At 34.6% G+C, this 13280-nt stretch overlaps 1 protein-coding gene across 2 annotated transcripts in view; it reads right to left on the bottom strand.

Annotated features, from left to right (window-relative positions):
* The window catches only part of DMD (dystrophin), a 2214577-nt gene that overhangs the window by 1340130 nt on the left and 861167 nt on the right, over window positions 1–13280 (bottom strand). For both annotated transcript variants that reach the window (XM_027607979.2, XM_027607980.2), the window contains exons 22-25: window positions 10380–10525; window positions 7387–7602; window positions 4425–4538; window positions 3258–3413 (exon numbers count right to left, since the gene is read on the bottom strand). In XM_027607979.2, the coding sequence (XP_027463780.1) occupies window positions 3258–3413; window positions 4425–4538; window positions 7387–7602; window positions 10380–10525 (632 nt within the window). The remainder of the gene's footprint in view (window positions 1–3257; window positions 3414–4424; window positions 4539–7386; window positions 7603–10379; window positions 10526–13280) is intronic.

Genomic DNA, 13280 nt, shown 5'->3' with positions numbered 1-13280 from the left:
ACATGTTCATTACAGTATAGTGGGAAAATACACGTAAATAAAAATAAACAGTAATGAGAGACAGAGCAACAAGTATTGAAATCACCTCCATCTCAATGGAAGAACTTGGAAAAAGAACACGAGAGGTTTGGACAGTGAACCAGACATCATGTCACAAGAGGATTATGTATTTCAAATTTCCTCATGTCTCCCGATCTCCACTAACGCCCTCCCTGTTCTTTGGCAGTATTACTTCCTACCTGGACAACTGCAATTCCCACCTGCTTCCACTTGTGCCCCTTCAGGCTATTCTTCATACAAAGGAGTATAGAGCAAAGTTTTCAACGCTCACTTGAGGTGATGCTGCTTCTCTATGTAAAAGCCTAATAGCTTCCCAGTGTGCTTGATGCGCATACTAAATCCTCACTGTGACTTATTGAGACAGTTCATGACTTCTTTCCCACCAGGCTTCTCCTGGCTCATGCTGCCCCACTTAGAGGCTTCCCCTATGCTCCTCCTGTACACACACTCTTCTCTCCCACCTCGGCAGTTTCTCCCACTTCATTGTGTATCTAGACTCTCCCTCGTCCACACGCCCAGGGGCCAGGCTCTTTGCACTTAATCAGGCCTCAGCTTTTAATTCCACCTCTTCAGAAAATACTTTCCTGAAGACCCAGTAAAAAGCAGGTTCCCTGCTCCTTTAGTCTCATTCAGAGCATTGTAATTGCTTACTTCAGAGCATTTATCAACATTAAAATTAGGCATTTGTGTGATATTCTGTTAACTCATTTACTTTCCATCTTCTCTACTAAACTATACCCTCCATGAAGATAGACATTTATTATGTTTATTTTCTTCCAACTTACATCTGTTACAAAATGTTTAATAATATATACTGAAGTAAATATTCTAATAAGTAGTGAAGAAATAGTAAAAATTGTCTCTAAATAAATTATGCATTTGCATGCATATGATTAGTTTCCTTAATAACTATGTAACACAATAATGTAAAGACATGTATAATTATGAAACTCCTTCTCTATCTTCCTTCTTTTGAGTATGGTTCACTAATTTGTGAGTTATTTTTTTAAAATTTTTTATTGTTATGTTAATCACCATATATTACATCATTAGTTTTTGATGTAGTGTTCCATGATTCATTGTTTGTGCATAACACCCAGTGCTACATGCAGAATGTGCCCTCTTTAATACCCATCACCAGGCTAACCCATCCCCCCACCCTCCTCCCCTCTAGAACCCTCAGTTTGTTTTTCAGAGTCCATCGTCTCTCATGGTTCGTCTCCCCCCCCCGACTTACTCCCCTTCATTCTTCCCCTCCTGCTCTCTTCTTCTTTTTCTTTTTTCTTAACATATTGTGAGTTATTTTAATAATGATTATCCTTTATTTTAGAAACAACTAAAGTCTTGTTTTTTTAATTTGGCTACAGAAATTTTAGAATTTAAAATGCCAACCATTTTATACCTACAAAATCAAATCATGGGATCTCCAAGTATTTCCAAGTATATCAGGCATTTGGACAATTTTGTCTCTAATTATTTATGCTTTTTTCCAGACTCTGCCATCTAAAAACAAATGAGTTAATTTTAACCCAAGAAAGAATATCACACCCCATTTTGTATGTAGCCATGTCTGCAATGCAGAGATTTACAATTTCTTTCCCGTTCCCTCTGGAGCCCTGAATTAGGCCCAACACCCAAGCTTTGCTTCACTGCTTGGGAAGACTGTATTGTCTTGCTTGTCTTCTTGAGTGTATGATACTTTCCTAAAGAAGCGTAGGTCATTTGGCAATCACGTCAGAGCATTACACGGTATGATAGTCCAAAGAGAAGCAGAGAGACATAAAACATTCTAGAATGGTTTGAAAACATGGATAGGATCTATGGGGTTTTTGTTACACAGCAGGCTAATGTGTTTACAACACTTCTCTTTAAATGACAAGTCTGTGGTATATTTTAGTGGAGAAAGAAGGTCTTGAACAAGGATGTTTTAAGACCAGAGATACTTTAAAAATTATACTCCTCCAACATGTAAAAACCTAGAGGTCTCAGTAATATTGATGATTATATATATATATATATATATATATATATATATATATATATATTGCTGTTGTTTTCCCCCTTGCCCTAATTGGTGTTATTCTTTCTATTCATCCTGTTAGAAACATTCAACAAACAAATACCTTTCATTCTGGCCTTCCAGGAAAACATAAATGGTATAATCTATTACCTAAGTAATACTTTTTTCCTGACCATTCCTTCCAGAACTGGCTTACTCCTGAGAAGAATGTAAGCTAGCTGACCCAGGGCTATCTTATCTGTGACTTACTAGAACTGTTGAGCATTTGCCAGTGACAGTATTAGCAGGGTGACTGGCCTTGCCTTTTACTTCTCTCAGTTTTTTTTCCTTTTTCAAATTTAACGTTTGCCTTGTGGCGTGACTTCTTTTCAACTTTGAAAGGTTACTTATAAATAATGAAAGACTGCCTCTAATACGTGTAAGAAGAAACCGCTTATTAACTTCAAAAAAGGTACAGGTGTATTGAACAATAACCACTGCTTTAGGTCAAAATTTCATCTTTTGAACAAGAAGTATTAGATATACACTACTTGTGTATATAATATTTACTTTTTCATAATGTGATCTTGAAATTGAAAATCAATGTTTATAGAACATTCTGCTGCATAAAAATGAGGAACTCAGATGTGATCATAGAGTTATTTTGTGTTTTATTTCCCCCATTGAGCTTTCTTTAACTATTTCCAATCTTAATTCATTTACTGAAATAAATATAATGAAGAAGCCAAACTTGCCTATCTTAATAATCAGAAGTGAAAATTATCATATTTGTACATACACATAGATGAGTCATTCTTTTATCCCCATACCAAGTCTACAAGTGTAGAGTATGTTCTGCTAATCCAATTACTATCATAAAGTTATGCAATGAAGAAAACATCCAATGAAAATCACACTTAAAAACAGGACATTACTGTTCAGCATGTTCCATCTTCGAGAAGGTCATTTTAGGATCCCAGTAAGATGAAGAGATACTATTTAAAATCGCTACTATAAAAGTGTTTGTTTGTTTGTTTGTTTTTTATGGTAGACAAACGCAAGTTTGAACTCACCAGGCTTTAAAGCATCAACATATTCAGAGTTTAAACTTTCAAAAAGGGCAGTGGTCAAGGGAGACATGAAGAAAATCTTACTTAATCAAACAGAGACAAGGCACAGTGAAAGAGGCTGTACGTACCTGATGGCACACGTAATCCCACTGAGTGTTAAGTTCTCGGAGTTCTGTCTCAAGTCTGCCAGCAAACTCCGGCTCCGCTTCAGTCTTCAGCTTTTGCACACCTTCACTGACACTGTTGAGACTGGGCTGAATCGTCTGAATATCATTGACTAAAAGCTAAGGAAATAATTCCATGTAAGCTAGCTGCAAACATCACCACAACATACTAGAAATACCACATAGATAGGAAACATATAATCAGGACTCAGGACATTATCCATGAATTAAAATCTTTATTTCCTTAAAAGATTTTAAAGAACTTAAAATCTGATACGCACCCACCTGTAGATATAGACCTATCCATGTCTCAGTCTGGCTGTAACTATTCAGTGGTTTTCCTGGTGTGAATCGAGTAGGGAATTATCTATATTCTGCTTAGATCAGACACACAAGGAAATAAATCTAATATTCCTTGTTAGAAAAATGTGTGAAAATGATGGGCTTTATACATTACTATTCTTGAAATGATTTTGGTTTTCAAATACAAGATATTGCAGCAATTGTTTATAGCATGATGGGTGTGAAAGTTATTTGTAAGCTGGGTTTGTTTTCTTTTTTCTTAGCTTGTATTTGCAAAGAAAATTCTTTAAAGAGCTAGATTACTTTCTTTCCACTGCATGACAATGGTATAATGAATATTATTTCAAAAATCCGTATTGTATAAAATTATGTCCAGTGCAGTATGCCTGGGCAGAGAAACCCAGTATGACTAATAATTTGCAGTAGGATATAACAAATAGCTCAAAGGATTTTGCCTTTAAATGAAACTGTATTTTATAGTAAAATAATCTTATGAGTGTTGAGTAAAAGATAATCTTTTTCTGTTCCTCATTTATTTAACCCGGTCTCTCAACACTGGCACAAGTATCATTTTAGACCGGCTAATTTTTGTTGTGAAAGGCTCTTCTGTCTCTCTGTACTGTAGAATATGTACAGAGCATTCCTGGTCTCTATCCACTACACACTAATAGCATCCACCGCACTCCAAGTTGTCACAAAAATGTCTCTAGAGGTTGCTAAATGTCCTCCAGGGGAGCAAAATCACTCTGGTTAAGGACCACTGATGAAACCAAATCGTAACTTCCATATAAAAGTCTTCATATGATAAGGGTCATATAAAAATCTTACCCTGCACTGTTTCAGCTGTCTTTTCAGAATTTCTGAATCCCCAAGGGCAGGCCATTCCTCCTTCAGGAAAACATCAACTTCAGCCATCCATTTCTTCAGAGTTTTTATGTGATTCTGGAATCAGAGACCCATTTTAAGCTTTATTGGGGTACTGAGTTCTCTTAACACAATTCATCACAGTGATATTTATGAACACAAGCCCAGGAACAATTCCTGTGTTTGAAGGATGTCTCTAAGTAGCTCTTCAGGAAAAGAATATTTTTACTAAGACTGCATTTTTATGGTCTACAGTATGAGCACTGGTGTATGAAGTCTGCTATTGTTAAAAATAAAAAATTACTACCAAATGTGGTTTTATGATGTTACTCTTGAGAACATTAAATCATATCCCCCTCTAGAGAAATTTAAAGTTACAAAACAACTCATGATAATACTAACAATGTGCCCTTACAGTACATAAAACAAACTATGAACAATAAACTCAATGTAATGATGTCTTTATAAACTCCCTAAACCTGATCTTCCACAAATTGTTTTCTACAATTGACAGTTTAAATAGTCCCTCCAGTTGGGAACTTTTCAGAATATAAGATTTTGTCATCTTTGAAGAGAAAACTTCTGATTTTAATTTCTTATTTGTCTGACCAGGCTGAAGTAATTATCAGGTGAAAAATGTCATCTTTTATCATTTATAAATAGCCAAGCACCTCCCATTATTCTTTCACATATTGCTTTTTCTTCCCCCCAACTGTTTTTTTTTTTTTTTTTTTTGGCTACTTTTCAAATGTATGATTTTTGAGCTCCTTTATTTCCCACACAATTCAAATCTGCTGCCCAGATGTGCTATTTCCTCCCTTAATTAAGTTTCTATTGAAAATATGTGCTTGCCAGAAAGCTTCCCCTTCAATATGATTAATACTAACGCTTTTTTAAAAAGCATTTGACTAAATCTAAGAACCTCAGATTTCAACATTATCATCTTGCTGATATCTCTTGAGTCTGGTTTCACGTTTCTTCCATCTCGCCACTGTCCTAGTTCAGATCATATTATTGGCTCCCTGATGACCGCATTAGCTCTTTTTGGTGTCTGCCTCAATCTTTCCCTAACCTAATCCATTCTCCACCTGGGTGTCAGTATTTTTCTTAACTCCTCCTTCTTCTTATCACAGCGATGCTTTGAAAACACAAATATTATCCTATCTTTCACCCTTTAAAATAGCAGTAATAGTTCGAAATTCTTCTTTTTTAATCCCAAGACCATTAGGGTGTAATTCATATTCCAAAGCATGGCATCTGGGACCGTTCATTATCTACTCCTAGATCCTTTTCCTAATCATATGTATTATTTAATCTCCAAACATATTTTCATCTCTCCAAGACTGAACCCCTTCTGGCTAAGTGAACATATGGCTGCATTGTGTCAGGTACCTTCTCTCCCTCTTTATCAGCTGACTAAATTCTACTTGTTCAAGGTGCAGCCTAGATAACCCATGTTCCAAGAACATTTCATAGCCCCTTTGCCCAGTTTATGTTGGATTTCTTCTCTGTCTCTTGTGGTAATCTTTACCATACTGTTTAATTTACTTCCCGTGTTGGCTGAATAATGACTTCCCCAAGATGGTCATGCCCTCATCCCTGGAACCTGTGAATATGTTCCCTTACGTGGCAAAAAAGACTTTGCAGATGAGATGAAGTATCTTGAAACGGAGAGGTTATCCTGGGTTATCTAGCCAGGCACAGTGTAACTGCAAGGGTCCTTATTAAGAGAGGGTCAGGAGTGCAAGCGCTAGGGAGAGAGGCTCTAAGATGCTGCACTGCTGACGCCGAAGACAGAGGATGTGGCTGTCAGGGGAGAAATGTCATTTCCAGAAGCTAACGAGGACAAGGCAGCAGATTTTTTTGCTCAAGACTCCAGAAAAGACACAGCCGTGCCTACGCCTTGATTTTAGCCCCCTGTGGCTGATTTTGGACTTTTGACCTCCAGAACTGTAAGTTAATAAATTTGTGCCGTTTTAAGCTACTAAATTTGCAGTAATTCGTTACAGCAGCGATGAGGAGCTAACACACCTTTTCGCTTCACTAGAATGTGGGCTCCTTGTTGGCAAGGACCATGTATTTATACCCTCTTTTACCACTGGTACTGGCAAAAATGTGTTTGCGTGTATGTGTGTGTGCACATATACTTATATGTAGAGACATGTTCATATGTACCTTGTGCTTTACAGAAGGTTTTAGGACTCATTTTTTTGGTTTGCAAGAGGTAAAAACAACTAGTAGCTGGACTGGGACTTAAAACCAGAAGTATCTTGTGCCAATGCTTTCCATCATGCCATGATACTGTCAAAGATTCATCCCAGCATTAATATTCTTCACAATAATTTGCCCCATAAGAGAGGTATTACCTATCTCAGCAAATATTTTAGACTTTAGACTAGAATGTTATTTGTTGGTTTACGGTTTTCAGCTTGGGTGATTAGGAGCATGGTGACACTATTCAAACAAATTAAGTCAGTAGGAGCTGGTCTGTGGAAGGTAATGAGGTCAAATTTATATATACAATTTTAAGTAAAATATGCAGATAAAATGATATGACTTTATCACATGATAGATAACTTTTTATCTATTCATAAGCTAAGTGATGTCTACATTTTAAAGGACAAGCAGACTGAAGGAGAGACTGGTTTTCAAAATAATTAAGCCAAAAATATACTTAAGTCCTATCAGTACTGGTGGCCAAAAAAAAGAGAATTCTCAGGAAAATCTAGAAAGGGCAATTCTCAATTACTGTTTCTTAAAAGAAATAAGCAAAATACACTCATTTGAGAAAAACGTGTGTCTTTTGAGCTTATCACTGACTTTGAAGAACAATGGAAGTTAAATATCTATTTGCCTTTTATAACACATCATTAGGGGAGAAACAAGCAAAGAAAAAAATGAGTCCAAAAGTCCAATCTTGAATTACCTGAATTTTTCGAAGTTTAGCCATTTGCTCCTCTAGCTTCTGGCAAAGTTCAACCAACTGGGAAGACAGCTTCTTCCAGCGACCCTCAATCTCTTCAAATTCTGATTGATACTTCCGGCTAATATCAGACAGTGGAGCTTTCTTTGACATCTCTTTCACAGTGGTGCTGAGATAGTTTAGGCCACTTTGTTGTTCTTGCAGAGAGCTTTGTAAAGCCTCCAAATTAAAAAAGGAAAGTACATGTATACTAACTGATGAATAATAACAAGTTTCATTGCACAGTTTCACTCACGAGTTTCACTTAAATGTATTTACAGTGAAAGCTATGTGATTCAAACATCTAAAAATATAGATGTGCCATCAGTTACAGAATAACTAATAGTGATTCAAATTCTACTGTTTATCCTAAGAGTAATTTGCACAGTAATATTTTATTTAAAAATCTATGCCTGTTTTTACGAACAATGTCAAATATAACCCAACTCTGTATGAACCAGAGTTTTAGCACATCTAATTTTATTGTATCACATCTGCATATCAGTAACTGTATTTATGATATAGTTAGGGACCTTAATTACACAGAGTCTTTATAAGACACCTTCTAATGTTCTCTAGGTAAAAACATAACTAAATCATATAGATACCTGGGATAACAAAACTGAGTAAGTTAACACACGGATGGTCTACGAATGCCAATTAAGTAAAGTTCCATATTTTATACATTTTTTAGTGTTATAGTGAAATTTAGGATAATTTGGGGGAGAATTTCTAAAGTTGGTTTTACAATTGTCCTGTGTAACCTGTGCAATCACTTATAACAGAATATCCATTTTAGGGTTTCTCCACTCGCTATTTATTACTTTCTGGTTATAAAGTAAGAAAGGTTCAAGATAAAACATTAAACAAATTATCCATTTATATATTATTTTATGTAAACTTCATGTTTCTATAACTCAACATTGAATATGTGAACATATTATATACACACATACACAATAATTCCTTCTTTTACAATGTGATCTATAATATTCCCCAAATATGCCAAATACATACCTTTTATAGTTGTATAATATCTTATGCCTATTCTGTGGTATTTTAAATTTTTTGCTTTAATTTTACTTCATTAAATTTGATTTATTATTTAGACAATACCCAGCATGCATGTAACTACATTTTGAGTTAGGCCTTTTTTTGTGAGCCTTTCCCCACATCATTAGGTATTTTTCAAAAACATAAATTTTAATGGCTTCTCTGGCTCATTTAACCATTTCCCATTATTAGCTCTACAAATTAACTTCTAGTTTTCCACCCCTGTAAATTATGTTTATCATCTACCCATCTATCTATCTGCATCTATTTTTCTATTTTTTCATGTATTCTGATTACCGCCTAAGATACAGACTTCATGAAAATAGTATTCAAATGTATAATACAATTAATTATTTTGTATGTTATTAGGAAGTATTGAAAAGTTTCCTCAGCAAAATTTTAATTCAATTTACATTCCCACCAGAGAGTGAGAAGGTAGCTCCTTGCGGCCAGACCTGCACTTATTATATCTTTTTGTTTGCAACTGAGATGTGAAAAATAGTATTTCATTTTATACATCTGTACTTCATCCTCTACAATTTGAGTTATAATTTTTCATAGGTTTAATGGCTGTTTATGTCTCTCTTTGTGACTTCCTTATTAATGACTCTCTCCCTTACTCAGACAAATTTTTTTCCTTGGTCTCATCTTTCTTTTAAATTGTCCGGTATTTTTACCATATTTGTAATTATGTCCATTGATTTGTGCGCTTCTCTCTTACATGTTTTTAAATATTTTACTTAAAAATTTCTCCAAAATCTGTGCTTATTAAAATATTTTTGAACTTTTTAATATATGTGGTATTTTGTTTTGGTATAACATTTGACACAAAGTTCCAACTACATTTTCTTGGCTACTTAATACAATTTCTCAATAATATTTGTAAGTAATTTTTCTCTTCAATGTTTCTTCAGTAGAAGAAACATCTACACACAATTTTGTGTATACTCAATCTACTCCTCTAGTTGCTGTATTCTTTGTACTCGTTTTAAGCTGATAGTTCTATTAAGTCACATATTCTTCAAAGTAAATTTTGGAATCATCCCAAGTATTAAAAACAACATAAAAAAACAAGATCAAACAGTTACAGGTTGCTTGATGTGTTAGTAGAGAAACAAACAGTCAGTCTAAATAGGGCAATAGATACTGAAGAATGTTTAAATGGAGATCTCTTTGAAGAAATAGTTCTAACATAACTTTAAGAAATAATATTTAATTCTTGAAAAAGAACTCTTCATATAAAAGTTAAATTTTTATTTTTTTCTTAATTCTCAAAATGTAGACCTATCTCAGCTCCTAAATATAATTAATAAATGCTTTCTTGACCTAAAAAATAAAATGTGATTGGATATAAAGCACAAGCTTTTCAGAATTAGTAGGAAAAGTATTCTGAATTCTCTTACAAATTATTTCTTTCATTTACCACATTAGTATTTTCTATGTGATATAAAGCTGCTAAAATGTAGCTAATAGAACTCAAAAAATTAATTATGATATTACATAAGGCTAATGTTTAAAATTTGTTTTATAACTACACAGATTTTACCACTTTGTTTGGAAATGTGAAAGGAGTTATAAATTAGCAAGCAAAGGAGGGGGGAATAATACCACAACTTTTATAATAATCAAAATCATTGTCTGAAAACACATACTAAACGGGAAAGAATATACTTCATAGATAGACCATATCATTGTCTTTAAAGATAGAGTTTTTGTCTTATGGAGAGAAGGCACAAATGCATAAAAGATTACATTTTTTAAATCTTATCTTCACTTTTGCAACTGGTAAACTATCATACTTGCCATGATTATTTTATTTCTATTATTTTCACATCACACCAATGTGACTGCTTGATAGATGAGATCTGCCCTATATTGTTTAAGACATACACATATTCACAGACCTGTAACTCTCCCAGTCTCTTTTCCATGATGTCATATTCAGTGACAGTGACCTGAGGTATAGAGAGTTTGGTTTCTGACTGCTGGATCCATGTCAGGATGGTACTCATGGTCTCCTGGTAGCGCATGGGTGGCAAAGTGTCAAAAACTATCAAAAGGCAAAAGAAGAGAATCATTTCATTATTTTAAACTTTGTCATTATGTTTTCCTAAGTTGTCAGCAAACTAAATAACACTGCTAATTACAAATATTAACAAGTTGTGAAAATGTGACGATACAGAGTAGAATGTGATGATGATCTTGAAAATAAAATCTTACTACTACATGTATGATATTTTGACAGAAACTACACACACACACACACACACACACACACACACACACACACTACACTGAATACTCACATCAGACTTGCAAGGTTTTTGTTGTTAAAGTCATTTTTTTTTAAGGTAAGGAAATGACAAAACATAGAGACTAAGTAACCTGCCCATGGTAACAGAGATGGTACTTGGAGAAACCAAGGAGAGTTCATGTATACTGACTTTGAAGGATACTCTGTGTGTGCTAGCATTTGCCTTTGCAGAAAATAGTATCATTACCCACAGCAGTTGATATTTTAAATTATATCATGTCACTTATCTCACTAAAAAAATTCTGCATATTTAGTATGTATCAGAGACTCTAATAATGATTACCCATATTATCATTCTCAATTCTTACAATACACCTATGAGATAAGCATTTTTAATCTCATTTACAGTCGAGGAAACTGAGGCTACAAAAAAAGGCCAACTAATCTGCTCAGACTCAAGAACCTAGTAAATAGTAGAGTCAGGATTTTAAACTAGGTTTGGGGTGCCTGGGTGGCTCAGATGGTTAAGCATCTGCCTTCGGCTCAGGTCATGATCCCAGAGTCCTGGGATCGAGTCCCGCATTGGGCTCCCTGCTCCTTGGGAGCCTGCTTCTCCCTCTGCTTCTCTCTCTCTCTCCCCCTCTGTCTCTCATGAATAAATAAATAAAATCTTCAAAAAAAAATAAACCAGGTTTGTCTGGTTTCAAAGTCAAAACCACTAATCAACAGTATACTTTCCCTAATATATATATATAGGTATAAATTAGGAAAAGAAAAATACATTAAGTACAATGTGTGTGTGTGTGTGTGTGTGTGTATGTATATGTAGTTATACACAAACTTTAAACCATATGTGAATATATGTGTTTATATACTTAACACAACTCTAATTGTTTACACAATTATAACTGTACTTACATTAAATGAGAAGAAATAAAAATTTTAAGATTTGTCAGCTTATCAATAAAGTGATAAGGTAACATGAGCATGGTAGAAGTATAAAACAGTTAATTTATGAGATGTTATAATATTATAGATTGCCCAAAACTCAGTCAGCATCCATCTTATTACAGATTGAGGTAGGGAGGGAAGAAGGAAGATGATAGATAGATAGATAGATAGATAGATAGATAGATAGATAGATGCTGTAATTAAAGAACCCTTTGCTATTTAGCACAGGCCAAACATAAAATCAAAATCTCTTAAATCCAGAAAAAAGATAAACACTGAAACATTCTAAATGATTAATAAATTTGATCTATTTTTGTTATATTAACCAATATAATTCTAGCTAGAACTTAGGAAATAATCATGTTTTGATACTTTTTTCATCAATTTAGAGACAATATTAACAAAGTATGCTTTACTTTGCATTACTCAATGAATAATTTACATTACATAAAGTCTCAGGTTCCCCTTAAAATCATGATAAAGTATTGAAGATCCAGACCACCATTACATGTGGACATATTGTATGGATGGAATTTCTTATTCCATCTTTTGATTCAGAATGTTTGGGTACCTTTCTTCCTTTGCTATCTGGATCCTGAGTAAACACTCTAGGTGTTTCACAGATGGATAGCATTGGGGAGGAGCTAGAACTGAAAGAACACCTACCAAGTCGATAGTTTCTGAACTAGCTACCTCACTGCCCACAGGTAGGTTCATCAATCAGGAAATACTTTTATCTGAAGAGCTATGGTAATAGCTACCCAATGGGTTCTAATATCACCCTCAAGTCTGCCTCCATTCTAGGGGAGGTCCTGGTTATATTCTCCCTCCTTTAGCTTCCTTCTGTATAATAAAAAGTTAACCATTTCTGTCTCTGAATTGTTGATGTTTTTCTGTATAACAGCTTCTAATCTGTATTCAGGGGCAAGACATAAAGTCCTCCCACTGAGAGCTAAGCCAAGCTTCCCCTCTATTCTGAGAAAGGCATAGGACTTCTAAAATGATCAAGAAGTATGTTGTATCTCATACGTAAGTTACCTAGCACAAGCTAAAGCCCACACAATGTAAGATCCTTCCTAGGCTCTCCATGCGTGCCCTTGCTTCCTTTCAATCTAACACTATGCTCAGTTTTTGAAAATGCAAAACTGATTTATGATGCTACATCACAGCATAATTTTTCCCTTGGGATCATGCATTTAGTTTATTTTTATTTAAATTCAATTAATACATAGTTTATTATTAGTTTCAGAGGTAGAGTTCAGTGATTCATCAGTCTTCTATAACACCCAGTGTTCATTACATCCTGTGCCCTCCTTAATACCCATTACCCAGTTACTCCATCCTCAGTTTGTTTCCTATAATTAAGAGTCTCTTATGGTTTGTCTCTCTCTCTGATTTCATCTTGTTTATATTTTTCCCTCCCTTCCCCTATCCTCCTTTGTTTGGTTTCTTAAATTCTACATATGAGTGAAATCATAGGATCATTGTCTTTCTCTGATTGACTTATTTCGCTTAGCATTAATACCCTCTAGTTCCATCCACGTCATACAGAAAGAGATTCAAAATGGATTAAAGACCTAAATGTGAGACAGGAATCCAT

Source organism: Zalophus californianus, chromosome X (genome assembly GCF_009762305.2).
Source record: "Zalophus californianus isolate mZalCal1 chromosome X, mZalCal1.pri.v2, whole genome shotgun sequence".
Lineage (NCBI taxonomy): Eukaryota > Metazoa > Chordata > Mammalia > Carnivora > Otariidae > Zalophus > Zalophus californianus.
The sequence above is the reverse complement of the archived record's forward strand: the minus strand, read 5'-3'. Positions and strand labels throughout refer to the sequence as shown.